General features: G+C 40.0%; 2 protein-coding genes and 1 long non-coding RNA gene across 5 annotated transcripts; 2 read left to right on the top strand and 1 right to left on the bottom strand.

The window, feature by feature from the left end:
• The first annotated feature begins 1,693 nt into the window (after nucleotides 1–1,693).
• On the top strand, nucleotides 1,694–13,298 carry LOC126608878 (peroxisomal nicotinamide adenine dinucleotide carrier-like). 3 transcript variants are annotated; one of them, XM_050276897.1, is made up of 12 exons: nucleotides 1,694–1,856; nucleotides 1,955–2,041; nucleotides 2,169–2,243; nucleotides 2,679–2,809; nucleotides 2,970–3,024; nucleotides 9,705–9,857; nucleotides 11,031–11,099; nucleotides 11,187–11,294; nucleotides 11,877–11,945; nucleotides 12,206–12,260; nucleotides 12,491–12,691; nucleotides 13,094–13,298. In XM_050276897.1, the coding sequence occupies exons 1-11, from the start codon at nucleotides 1,776–1,778 to the stop codon at nucleotides 12,679–12,681; spliced, it is 1,074 nt and encodes a 357-aa protein (XP_050132854.1). In that variant the 5' UTR covers nucleotides 1,694–1,775; the 3' UTR covers nucleotides 12,682–12,691; nucleotides 13,094–13,298. The 3 variants fall into 3 exon arrangements, with proteins under 3 accessions (XP_050132854.1, XP_050132853.1, XP_050132855.1); XM_050276896.1 differs by lacking the exon at nucleotides 13,094–13,298 and having other exon boundaries at nucleotides 12,491–13,045; XM_050276898.1 differs by lacking the exons at nucleotides 11,877–11,945; nucleotides 13,094–13,298 and having other exon boundaries at nucleotides 12,491–13,045.
• LOC126608886 (uncharacterized) lies at nucleotides 4,125–8,417 on the bottom strand. Its single transcript, XR_007618008.1, has 2 exons — nucleotides 8,187–8,417; nucleotides 4,125–4,712 (listed from the first exon to the last, which is right to left on the bottom strand). It is a non-coding gene; the product is annotated as an uncharacterized LOC126608886 (long non-coding RNA).
• LOC126608880 (uncharacterized) lies at nucleotides 4,708–6,350 on the top strand. Its single transcript, XM_050276900.1, has one exon. It carries the CDS (start codon nucleotides 4,742–4,744, stop codon nucleotides 5,567–5,569), a length of 828 nt encoding a protein of 275 aa, XP_050132857.1. The 5' UTR covers nucleotides 4,708–4,741; the 3' UTR covers nucleotides 5,570–6,350.

Genomic DNA, 13,298 nt, shown 5'->3' on the forward strand with positions numbered 1-13,298 from the left:
ATCGCCTCTTTAAAGTAGGAAAGTTTGAGCAAGGGTGTGTGATTTTTCCTTAGACTCGCCGTACTGACTTCTAAGGCGAGTCTGTCAGAATACCTCAGAGTCCCCTGTACCTTCATGCTCCTCTAGGACATGTCGTTCCTTCCCTAGATTGGCAGCTGGCCTGGGTCGTGGGAGGGGACCGAGTCTTTCAGAAACCCTTGGGTCACTGATCTTCGAGCATATGTGGAGGGGATTCTCTCAACATTGCTTTAGGAAGTCTCAGCAGTCCCAATAAACGGCTTTCGATCATTCCAACCCTTTTGCAAGGAGGTGTCTTCCTCCACTTCTCTTGCTTCGGGTCGAAGCAGCTGGGTTGAGAGAAGTCTCATGTTGATCAATGGTTTGATGATTAGCTTGCTCCTCATCAGGGATACCCGTGTCGAAGGAAGGTGACCCTCTGTGTTGGGGGGCACCCAGATGATGGTTGATATCCACATGGGCAACAAGCTCGCGTGTTTGAGTACGCATAGTTTCGTGGAGCGTCTCAAAGAGCTTCTCATACTGCTCCTGGAGGACCTCATTCTTCATTGCTATCTTGTTGTTTTGAGCTTCTAGCTCATCGACTTTAGCTTGAAGAGCAACCTTCTTTCCTTCCTTCTTTCGTTGCTTGTGCTGTGGCTTCCTTCGATCCCCATGTTGGAGAGGGATGCCTAGTCAAAAGAGAGTGTACGAATGGTGGAAACCAGCTTGACAAAGCTGAAGAGAGTGGGAATAAGTGTCGTTCCCACAGACGGCGCCAAATGTTGATGCACAAAATCAGCGAGGACTTTGGTACAACAGAAAGTGTTAAGTTTGTGACCTTCGCTAGATTGCTCCGGTCACTAGTGTGGATAAGTATGTAAGTGGATAGAGACAGGGAAGCAAACACAAGATGTACGTGGTTCACCCAGATTGGCTACGTCCACGAATTAGAGGAGTTCTCATTAATTGTGAAGGGTTTACACACGTACATAGGTTATCTCACACCATTTGCTTCATACTGGGCACACATTGTTTCAAAGCCTTTTGATGGTGATGAACTCCATTGCTTCATCCTTGGTTTGTTTTCGAACATTTGGTTTCAATTAATTATTTTAATTTTGAAACCGAAGTGAACTCCGAAAACAAATATATATTCTTGTTTCTTTATTTCTAAACTTTTCCTTGGATGAGCCCTTGGAATTTGGAAAGGGGAAATGCATATGAAAAAGAAAACAAAAGGGGAAAAGCAAAGAATGAAAACCCATAATTCTTCATTCTCACCCCAATTGGAATTTGGATAGGAAACGATTTTTTTTTCTTCTGGCTTTTAGAAGAGAGTAATATTATTTGTTTATATTTTTTTTTAAGATAAATTTATCTCTAATTATATATAGGGTTATTTTAGGAATAATGGTGGGTGGAGAAATAAGATAACGGGGTGGGTCTAGCAACTCTCTTAATTTTTTAACTTTTTATAGTGGGTGTAAATATAACATGGATGAGAAAATAAGATAACGGAGTGGGTCTAGCAGCTCTCTTAATTTTTGTGGTTATGTGAATAAATATAGTATTTCTGTCTCTAAATCGAATGGTTGTCATCCCTATGTAAATGCAATTTCCAAAAGTGGCTATTTTACAAGACTAATTTTCCAAAATGGGCATTTCAGCCAAATTGCCTTTGTTTGAAGATAATCACGTGAAGTGAAGTGAAGTGGCGGTTGAGAAGTAAAGTTGAGTGGGAAGGGAAGGTACTCTACTAGTAGAGAGAGAGAAACATGTCGAACGCAGTGGCGAATGGGCTGGCAGGAGCCGGAGGTGGTATCATTGCCCAGATTATCACTTATCCCCTCCAAACAGTATCTCTCTCTCTCTCTGAACCAAAGCAGAGTTGGTAGTTGGTACAACACCACCCACAACCACACCCACACCGTCGTCTGTTTTTGGTGAATTGCAGGTCAATACGCGCCAACAAACGGAGAGAGTATCCAAACAATCATTTGCTAATTCCAAACGGCTTGGCACTCTTGTTCAAATACTCCAGGTAATCATCATTCTATAATTATCTAATTAATTCCTCATTCCATTTGCTTAATTTCAATATTCAATTCAATTCGTTTCGCCATGCTATTCCTAATTAATTCGATTTCATTATTGTTAATTGTTATAAGGTCATAAGAAGCGACGGTTGGGGAGGATTATACAGCGGCCTTAAGCCTTCTCTGCTCGGGACTGCCGCTTCACAGGTTCTTCTTTCCTTCCATTTTTATTATTTTTGATGTTTAGTTTTAATTCCTTCAAGGCCTCGTTTGGTGTATAACATTTGTTTGGATTGGATTGGATAAATTACTTTACCTTCTTCAACAAGGATAAGATATGCAAGCTGACTTCCGCTTGTTCCTTCCACATTTCTTCAACATTCATTGAATCTTAGTGATTTATCCTATTCCAAACCAATCCCAGACACCAAACGAGGCCTTAGCTCTACTTGTACATTTCTGATTTCCCTGCCCTCTTACAATGGACAAGATAATGAATGTTACTGATACTTCATTCAATCTTTCAGTTTGTTACTCTATGCTCTGCCAACTACGATTTATGATTCCTAGTATCTCAATGCTATGTAAACTGTGTTGTATGTTGTAACGTTTATCTTAACATTCACTGTTTCATGCTTGCAGGGAATTTATTACTATTTTTACCAGGTTTTCAAAAACAAGGCCGAGGCCATTGCAATTGCCCGTAGAGCAAAAGGACGCGGGGATGGTACTATTGGGATGTTTTCTTGGCTTCTTGTGGCGGCATTTGCCGGGTAAAAAGGAAAAAAAATCTTTTTTTTATGCCATCATAAAAAGAGAAAAAACAACCATCTGTTTTCTACCCCCGAATGAGTTCGGAAGCCTGGGGTAAGACTGGGAATTTTTCACTTTGGTGGTTCACTAAGAATTTTTTACCAATGTTTTTCCTTGCAGTTCCTTGAACGTGTTGTTGACAAATCCTGTTTGGGTTCTCGTCACTCGTATGCAGGTTCCTTCACTCTATTTTACTTCAACAAGTCAATGATTTTTTGGATGAGTTATGCTAAGCAAGTTGTGATGCTCCAAAATAATTACTTTGTTTTAGATTTCAGTTTCCTTATCCAAGTTTGAAAGTATAAAAAGAAAATAATTGTTTTGGGATTGCATCTGTATGTTGTAATGTACTAAAGGGGTGCGGGCGTGGGCTAAGCCTCACAATAGAATAGGCTAGCAAGTAAAGAGGAATACCTTTAGACCGTAATAATAAGTGACATATAATTATGTAATTATGTAGTACTTATATAATCACTATTTTTAAAACTGATACAAAATGATTTATATATTATATTAATTCGGATCAGATAAACTCTAATTTGCATTATCGGGTAGCCTTAGGAAGAATGCCCGAAACTTAAGAAAGTTATGGAAACCTTAGTGTAGAAAGACTGCCTTTATGGTGGTTCTTACTGGTTACATTTATAGGACTGGTGCCTTTTGGAAATCTCCATGCCTATTCAAGTATCAAATAAGGGCTTATTTTAGCTACGCCCCTTGGAATTCAAATTTAATCTTACTTTGCACCTTGTAACTCAAAAGTCGCCACTTTACTTTCTGAACCACAAAGTTCGCTTCACTTTGCCCATTGGAACTTGATTTTGATCCTATTTTGCCCCCTGAAACTTGAAAGTTGTCTCTATAAAACTCAAAAATTCGCTCCACATTGTCTTTAGTTATGTTAATCTCTTCTGTGAGATTGATTTGGGTGCACCAAGGCTAATCAATTTCTTTTTTATTTTTTTCATTTCGTCAATTTCTTTTAAATTTAATATTCTCTGACTATGAATGGTATCACATAATGGAGACTTATAATCAAATTTATTGCAATTGTGGCATAGTCTTATTGGGTGTTGGGTCCCACATAAGTTTTAGGAGGCGACCTATAAGTTTGAGGGAGAAGAGCGAGTCCACAAGCCAAAGTGGAACGAATTTTAAGTTTCCGGGAAAAAAGTAATGACTCTTGAGTTACTGGGGCCAAAGTGAGATCAAAATAGAGTTTGTTTATACCATATTTAGGGCCTCCGTATTTAGATCTCGTACAAATACTCGGGGGACTTAAATGTAATTATGTGATAAAGGAAGGGACAAATATGTAATAAGTGAGGAGTCCTTATTCTATAAAAGGACCCCTCGCTCTCACAATTGGAGGAAGCCATTTCTTAAGGCTCCTTCATCCTCTCAAAGCTCTCACATTACAGAGCTCCCTCACTCCCCTCACCTCTCAAATAAATACATAATCAGTGTGAACGTAGCCCAAACCTTGGGGTGAACCACAATACATCTTGTGTTATTTACATTACATGCAGATTCACGGTCGGATTTACGTTGTTCCAAGACCTCCGGTTTTGTGCATCAACATTTGGCACCGTCTGTGGGAATCGATACGAAAAGTTATGTCGGATCTCTCTCAATTTTTCACCTCAGCCGTGAATCTGCAAAATCTGCAAAAACCCAACAACCCAAAGCTTTCCCAGAAAAAAAATCCAAGAAAACCAAACACCACAGCTACCGCCGCATCTGTTCATGTCTCTAAATATAGACTACTTTTTGCCCCTTCTCAGGAGCCATAGGTTCTTTGCAACCCGGTCTTGGAGCCCAATAATTTCAAGTTTCGGCCTTTTATTTCTGCTTCTCTCTTACCTTGTTCCTGGAACTGGGTTTTCATTTCCATGAAGACCTCACTCCCCTTCGCTCCGAGCCAAACCTGCGACGGTGAGAATGGCGGGTATTGTCAAAACGCCGGGGGCTTTCGCAGTGACGCCCTCTCAAATCTCAGTCCTGTCTGCATACAGCTCCAGATCTACGTGCCGATCTACATTCCGCTCCAGAACTACGTGCCGCCCTTTCAAATCTCAGTCCCGTTCCCCTTCTCCACCGTCGACCAACACAACCTCGACGCCGACGCCAACTGCACAATAGACTTCTTTGATGCAAAACCAATTACTTCCCGGGTCTGCCGTCAATGGCGGATTCTGTTGGAAAGCCAAGAATTTTACCATCACAGGAAGAATATCGCACGCAACCACAAAGTTGCATGCTTGGTTCAAGCTCTTCCTCGAAAGCTTGTTGCATCAGAATCTGACGTACCCAAATCCATCGAGCCATCGAGTTTCGGAATCACCGTGTTTGACCCGGTGAGTCGTTCGTGGGATAGACTCGACCCGGTTCCTCAGTACCCAAATGGTATGCCCTGGTGGTGGGGACTGGAGGACAAGGCGTGGAATGCGGGACATTGTCCGAGGCATTGTGTTGGAGTAGTAGGGGAAAATGGGAGATTGGTGAGTTGGGGTGAGTTGGACTCGGCGGTCCGAGTTGGAACGTGTGGTGTCATGCTTCAGGGTGGGACCTTGGTGGTGGGGTCGGAGTACCAAGGGGCAAGTCAAGGTTTCTATATGGCGGAAGAAATGAAGGGAGGGCAAAATGGTAAATCAGATATGATTAGTGTGCTTGATGAGTTTTCTGGGTTTGTTCAATCAGGCTGCTGCGCTGAGATTTAGATATTAACTAATAAGGATAACGACGCATGAGTATATGTATGATTTATGTTTCAAAAGTTTAGACACAAGTTCGTGGGATGGAAAGCACTCTCTCTCTAACAGTCCGGAAGATCCAAATATCCACAAACCATATCGCGTTGATATCTTAGCTCAGCTTGATCGCCAATCTACGCCATCTCGCCGAAGTTTGCTCTACCAGACCATCGAGGAGGCGTCGGCGATCTATTCTGAGGTTCAACTACTCTACGTCCAGCCCAAAGTCCAATTGCCCTTCTCTGACAGGTTGAAATGCTGCAAAGACATTATGTGGATGTTCTTTCAGAGGCGTAGTGGAAAGAGAAAAGAAAAGGGGCAAGGATGTCTGGAGATGGAGAATATTTCAGAAAGCAGAAAAGGGAAAGCAAAAGCAAAAGAAAAGCAACCAGGCCGAAAGCAACCAGGCCAGCCCTTCAGCATTAAAGGAGCCACGTGCTCCACCGAGGCCACGAGAACCCCTACCACGATGTTTTCTATTTCTGTCACGATTCCCCTGTTGCCCTTAATCATGTCACCAAGCGAAAGATCAAGAAAAGCAAAACGAGAAAGCCATCATTTTCTGATTTCTGAGAAAGCAAAAGGAGAAAGCCATCATTTTCTGATTAATGAGAAAGCATAAGAAAGGCACATGGGGACACTGCAAAAGCAAGGAATAAACACCCCACCAGAAAGATGTGATTTACTTTTCTTATTTTTGAATGGTGTAAATTATTTTTCGTATCTTTTGGAGATATCTATATAAATCTCATCAGAGGGTTAAAAAAAAAAAAAAAAAAAAAGCCGCAAAGCCCAAAATAAATGGGCTGGCATATTGTGTGCAGGGCGAAGGCCCATAAGCCCAAAATAGCACCAACCAGGTGATCAAAAGTACGCCCAGTAATCCACAATTATTCGGCAACCTGCCGCTATTACCACCAACCAGGTGATCAAAAATACGCCCATTACTCCAAAATTATTCGGCAACCTGCTGCTATACCATCAACCAGGTGATGAAATGTACAACCCGTACTCTAAATATCATTTGGCAACAAGCCATTCATGCCATGAAATGTACAACCCGTACTCTCCTTCATGCCACCAACTAGGTGATCAAAAGTACGCCCAGTACTCTAAATTATACATGAGCATTACTCATGTCATTCATACATAAAACATTCATGAGCATCACTCATGACAATCATACATAAACATTCATGACCATCATTCATGTCAACATTCATGAGCATCACTCATGTTAACATTCATGAGCATCACTCATGTCAATCAGCTTCACAAGCTTCATTTACAGAGCTCTAACTTCAAAAGCTTCATTTACAAAAGCTTCAGCTTCGAAAGCTCCATTTACAGAGTTCTAGCTTCAAAGCTTTACTTGCAAAGCTTCACCTACAAAGCTTTAGTGCAGGGTTTACAAATATCGCCTCCGAACAACACCGCCACTTCGGCCCATACATGGATTCAATTTGAAGTCTCCAGCCAACACTCTATTGACCGAAGGCTTGGGGGACTACATTATGTACCATATATTGGGCCTCAACTAGGCCTCATGAAAAATACTTGGGGGACTTAGCCCATCATTTATGTATTGAGGAGCGAGCCCTTATTCTATAAAAGGGACTCCCTCACCATCATTAGAGAGTATCAACTCTAGCCCATCATTCATGTATTAAGGAGTGAGCCCTTATTCTATAAAAGAGACTCCCTCACCTTCAAACGCCACAGGCCGACCCAACCAAGGCAACATAAGCCACGAGCCGAGCAGCCTTGCATTGTGTGCTACTTCTAGTTGAGCATCATTTCAGATTGAGCACTGCCTCATATTGAGCATCAGTTCAAGACAGCATCTAGTTACTTTGACCCACACATGGACTGAATTTCAAGTCCTTAACCAGAAGACTCTCTTGATTGAAGACTTGGGAGACTACTGTTTATACCATATTTAGGGCCTCGTATTTAAATCTCGTATAAATACTCGGAAGACTTAAATGTAATTATGTGATAAAGGAATGGGCAAATATGTAATAAGTGAGGAGCCCTTATTCTATAAAAGGACTCCTCACCCTCACAATATGGGAGAGCCTCATTCTCACCCTCAGAGGCCATTTTCTGGAGCCTTCTCACCCCTCTCTCACATCTCCTCTCACTCTCAAAGCTCTCTCTCTCCCTCAGATAAATACATAATCAGTGTGGACGTAGCCCAAACCTTGGGGTAAACTACGATACATCTTGTGTTATTTACATTACATGCAGATTCACGGTTGGATTTACTTTGTTCCAAGACCTCCAGTTTTGTGCATCAACATTTGGCGCCGTCTGTGAGAATCAATATGAAAAGTTATGTCGGATCTCTCTCAATTTTTCACCTCCGCCATGAATCTGCAAAATCTGCAAAAACCCAACAACCCAAAGCTTTCCCAGAAAAAAAATCCAAGAAAACCAAACACCACAGCTACCGCCGCATCTTTTCATGTCTCTAAATATAGACTACTTTTTGCCCTTTCTCAGGAGCCATAGATTCTCTGCAACCCGGTCTTGGAGCCCAATAATTTCAAGTTTCGGCCTTTTATTTCTGCTTCTCTCGTACCTTGTTCTTGGAACTGGGTTTTCATTTCCATGAAGACCTCACTCCCCTACGCTCCGAGCCAAACCTGCGACGGTGAGAATGGCGGGTATTGTCAAAATGCCAGGGGCTTTCGCGGTGACGCCCTCTCAAATCTCAGTCCCGTCTGCATACCGCTCCAGATCTACGCGCCGATCTACATACCGATCCAGAACTACACACCGCCCTCTCAAATCTCAGTCCCATTCCCCTTCTCCACCGTCGACCAACACAACCTTGACGCCGACGCCAACTGCACAATACACTTCTTTGATGCAAAATGGCTACAATGAATGTTTCTCTTGATGATAGTCTAAAAATCCACCGCCTCTGTATATTTTTTGTGTTTTTGATCTTCCTCTGCTATGCATGGACACGTCATCCGGTATCTAATGCAGTATCGGATACAATACTTGATGGATACGATTGGATACACTTCGGATACCTATCCTGGTCAACTCCGATAGATACGTGTGTCAAAACTTCGAGATACGGGTATCCCCTTTTTTGGATACGTCTGACCGTCAAACGGAAAATTAAAACAAAAGTTTAAGAGAAGTCCAAAATTGTCTGAAACTCTGATTCGTAGAGACACCCCCTACAATTCTTCTTTTGTATCGTAGAAAGAAGGATACGAATCCATAATCCCGTATCTTCAGAATTTTCGGTTCTTCATAAAACTAATAAATACCTTATGATATTCTGGTGTGGGTGAGAACTGCGCCGACGACATCTATCAACCCACTGCGCTCTAGTTCATGTTTCAGTGATGCGCCAATGACATCTCTCTGGTGAACATCTGTAAACATTCTGTCCTTTTTTTTGGTCGAAAAGCTTTGGGCTCTTCGGCTAAAAGCTTTGGACTGTCCGTCCTGTTTTTGATCGAAGAGCTTTGGACTCTCAGTCTAAAAGCTAACAAAATATATGCTTTTGTTATCCACTATATAATATTAAAATATTTGTACCCAGATTTTTTTGTTTGGAATTATTTTTACTTTTTCTAATACTTTATAAACTAGACATGTTCAGGAAAATGAGTCTTAGTTTGAATTTGAATGCTCATTTGATATTGTTTTAGATATATATATATATATATATATATGTGTGTGTGTGTATTTAATTGCCAATTGCCATATCCATGTTGTATCGTGTCTTTGTTTTTAAAAAATTAACATATGTCATGTGGTATTCCTGTGTCTGTGTCCATGCGTCGTAGATTTTCCTATGTTTGTATGTGTGTGTAAACTCCGAAGTGTCCTTTGATTTATAAAAATTTTATAAAAATTTTCAAGGAATTTTTCCTAGATCACATATGTAACAACATTAGCTGTAAGAAGGCAAATATATGCCAATGCCATCAACTCCTGTGTAATTTACAATAGTTTCTTAATACTTGAATGCTTTTGATGATTGTAATGTGATTTAATTTCCAATAAGTTGATAACTTCACTTTGCATTTCATCATTCAAAGAATGACTGTCTCTTTTCTTACTCTTTTTGAAGACACATACTCAAGCAGAGAGAAAAATTATGGAGGAAAGAAAGGAAGCTCTCTTAAGGGAAGCTTCTAAAAACTGTTTGACAGGTTCAGCATTGCAAGATAAATTGGCTGAACTTGATTCAATAAAACCTCGTCCGTATGGAACTTTGCAAGCGGTTAGTCAGTTCAACTTCTTTTGTCCATCATATATTTCCATTGACAGTGGCATGTGATTTTTGGTGAGTATTCAGTCAATATTATTTTTTTTATTCTCGTGTGGATGTGTTGCATCCCAACCTGTATAATGTTCAAAGTGTATGTTTCTAACCAAAAGTTATATAGTTAATAAATATGCAGAAATTTAAGTTCTTACAAATTAACTTAAAAGAGGTCGCACTTGGTGTGATAGCAAGTGCCTTCGCCCATGAGCGGTAGGTCTCGGGTTCGAGACTTGGGAGCAGCCTCTCCATAAATGGGGGTAAGGCTAGCCGACATTCACCTCTCCCAGACCCTGCGTAAAGCGGGAGCCTTGTACACTGGGTACGACGACAAATTAACTTAAAAAAGAGTGGAAAATTATGTCCATAAAACTTCAGCCAAACCTCAATATTGTAGCTTAAGTCTGATAAGGCCTTTGTGATTGAATTTGTGTCTAGAACTATTCTTGTAGGAAATCAACCAAATAGTAACCTTTGGGACATATTGCCCAAGGAAACAGCCTCCCAAATCCAGTTAATTATTCTTGGTTATCTAGTTACATATTACACTAATTGTTGATGTCCAAAATGGATCAGTGGAAGATGATAGAGAAAGAGAGAGAGACACACACGCACGTAGGGGCTACGCCCACAGAGAGATTTCTCATTGCGCTTACATTTTACAAGCTGGCTTAAGGCTTAAGTGTAAGAGCCTTTAATTAAGGACTAGATCTAAGGTCAGGATTGGTCCTCTTGCTCCCCTTTCGTGTGGGACTCTGGGATCGCTTCTGGTGCTGATATATGATCTCTGTTTGCTTTGGCTCCTTGTGAAATGTTGGCGGCTTCCTATGGTTAGGCGGAAGCTTATCATCACTTCATAAGTGGAGGGCTCTATGTCCAGAATTATTGTTCGGTCAGTCACAGTGCAAAATTGCAAACATTAATAATAAGCATAAAAGTTAGTAAGCAATTTCAGTGGTGATTTACCATAATTCAAATGGTGCTTATTTATTCCATTGTGCGTAGTGGGTTAAAAGCTTTGTTCAAACTGGAACTAAGCTTTGACATTGAAGCAGATCCCTATTTCTTCATGAGTGGTACTGCTTATCATCATTTTTCCCTCTGTGCATCACATATTTGCTGTTTTGATAGGTGCACGAGGTTCATACTGAATCTGGAATTGCCGGATTTTGGAAGGGCATTATCCCAACACTTATTATGGTTAGGTGTTTGAATAAATTCTATATATCATTGAATAAATTTTAGCTACAGTAAGAGTTATTTCTTCATGAGTGATTCTGTTGGTAGGTTTGCAACCCATCAATACAGTTCATGATTTATGAAAGCTCTTTAAAGCATCTGAAGACGAAACGTGCTGCCAGGAAGCAGGGATCAAAAAATATAACTGCTTTGGAGGTATATGATCTACTTGAAATGATAGTTTTGAAAGTTTTTGTAGGTTTTACATTTTGTCCAAAGGTCCTAATAACCTGGTAATAATAATCAATGTGAAGGGTGCCCCTAGGGCTGCCGCTTTCTTCTGCGAAAACTGAACCGTCTGATAGTGGCCAAATTTTTGGGTTTGATGAACGGTTTTTACATCCCCAAAATTGGAAATTACCAAAATATTGTATTTATTTGTTAAGTACCAAAAAAGTCAACTTTAACCAATTACTGACTGATCATTACTGAAAAGTACCAAAATATAGTATTGTATTTATTAATACTAAACCACCAATTTTACTATTATTTTCAATGTTTACACGCTGAAGTACGCACGCACACACATCGCTATAGACTTGATAGCAGAATGACAAATAAACCTTATTATGTAATGATGTTAGTAAATTACTATATTATACTATGTCAGTAAAATAGAATTTATTGAAATCTTCTGAAACCCATGGAAGTTACCGACTTATCGTATATTACCATACTGAACCCATTTTTTTGCTCTCTCTCTCTCTCTCTCTCTCATATTACATACTTTGTGGATAGGTTTTTTCGTTAGGGGCGATTGCAAAACTAGGAGCAACCATCTCAACATACCCATTGTTAGTTGTCAAGGTGAATTATGCTACTCTGTGCTTTGCATAAACCTATACTGGACATGGAAAAAAATAGTTCAACATTACGCTAAATCCCACTTCATGTGAGTGAAATTTGTATGGTTATCAATTCGCATTATTACTAGGTCATGACCACTATTTCCACTTCTCTATATCACTCAACAAATGTGCTTGAATCTGCATTTCATTGCATGTGAGTTTATCCATACTAATCTGCTCTAAATGTTCAATAATCTGTGTCACCTTGAGCCTATGCAGTCAAGACTGCAAGCAAAGCAGGAGATCGGCAGGAATATTTCATTAAGATACTCAGGTTCACATTTAACTGATATATAAGACATCAATTTTTGTTTTGAGGAGCACGATTGTATCTTTCTTGTCTCTCTTCCTCTCTGCGATTTATTTTATTTGAGGAAATATGACCAGTCTTTGTTCTGCATAACTGAAAGGAAGATAGTTTTCACTTGTGTTTTCCCTATTGTACATGTTAAGTATCCATCGCTTGTGTGGTACACAGTTTGATGTGGTTTCTTGGGACCATAGGTACTTTCGATGCTATAACGAAGATGATCAAGTATGAAGGATTGCCTGGATTTTACAAAGGGATGAGCACAAAGATAGTACAGAGTGTTTTTGCAGCCTCGGTACTTTTTATGGTTAAGGAGGAATTCGTTAAGATTTACATGTTGCTGGTAGATAAGTGCAGTAGAGTGCTGCTTAGTTCAGCAAAATGATTACTCCAGTGTAAGATGAAATTGTGTGTCCTTGATTAAAATGTGGAATATATTTAAACTGTCATTGCTGCCCGAGTGACCAGCTTATGTACTTTTCAACACACGCACGGGCACACAAAAACGCACTGTTACAAGTGTAAATAAGTGTGTGTGTTGTATGTACTCATTCTGGGAAATCGCATGGGGATCAAAGGTTCAGGGTGTTGTGTGTATTTGTATGTACTCATTCTGGGAAATCGCACGGGGATCAAGGGTTCAGAGTGTTATGTTTATTACATCTATAATCATTGTAAAACAAAGGAAGTAATTCTCGACAATACGATATTAGTGATGTATAGATTTATGAACCATCTTTCCATCTCAATTTGGGATTTCACACTACTTTCTGAATTCTTGTGCTATATAATTTCAGGTTATTCCTGTAGACAAGGGTGACGAAAAACAAAGTTGACGGAAAAAATCATCTTTGTATATGGTTTGCATTGATTACAAGATATGTTGCTATCTTTGAAGAAGAAAGAAACGACAGACCTAAAGCTCAAAACATAAAGAGTAAAACAATAGTATTTATATACATGACTACGTTTGAAACCCTATAAGAATATTCTTCTTGCTCA

This window comes from Malus sylvestris, chromosome 16, assembly GCF_916048215.2.
Source record: "Malus sylvestris chromosome 16, drMalSylv7.2, whole genome shotgun sequence".
Classification (NCBI taxonomy): Eukaryota; Viridiplantae; Streptophyta; class Magnoliopsida; order Rosales; family Rosaceae; genus Malus; species Malus sylvestris.

Bases quoted from the DNA above. Each gene is read 5' to 3' on its own strand.
- LOC126608878 (XM_050276897.1), top strand. From the start codon at position 1,776: ATGTCGAACGCAGTGGCGAATGGGCTGGCAGGAGCCGGAGGTGGTATC. The intron at 2,244-2,678 runs GTTCTTCTTTCC...TCATGCTTGCAG, and splicing joins TCGGGACTGCCGCTTCACAG to GGAATTTATTACTATTTTTA. The intron at 2,810-2,969 runs GTAAAAAGGAAA...TTTTCCTTGCAG, and splicing joins CTTGTGGCGGCATTTGCCGG to TTCCTTGAACGTGTTGTTGA.
- LOC126608880 (XM_050276900.1), top strand. From the start codon at position 4,742: ATGAAGACCTCACTCCCCTTCGCTCCGAGCCAAACCTGCGACGGTGAG.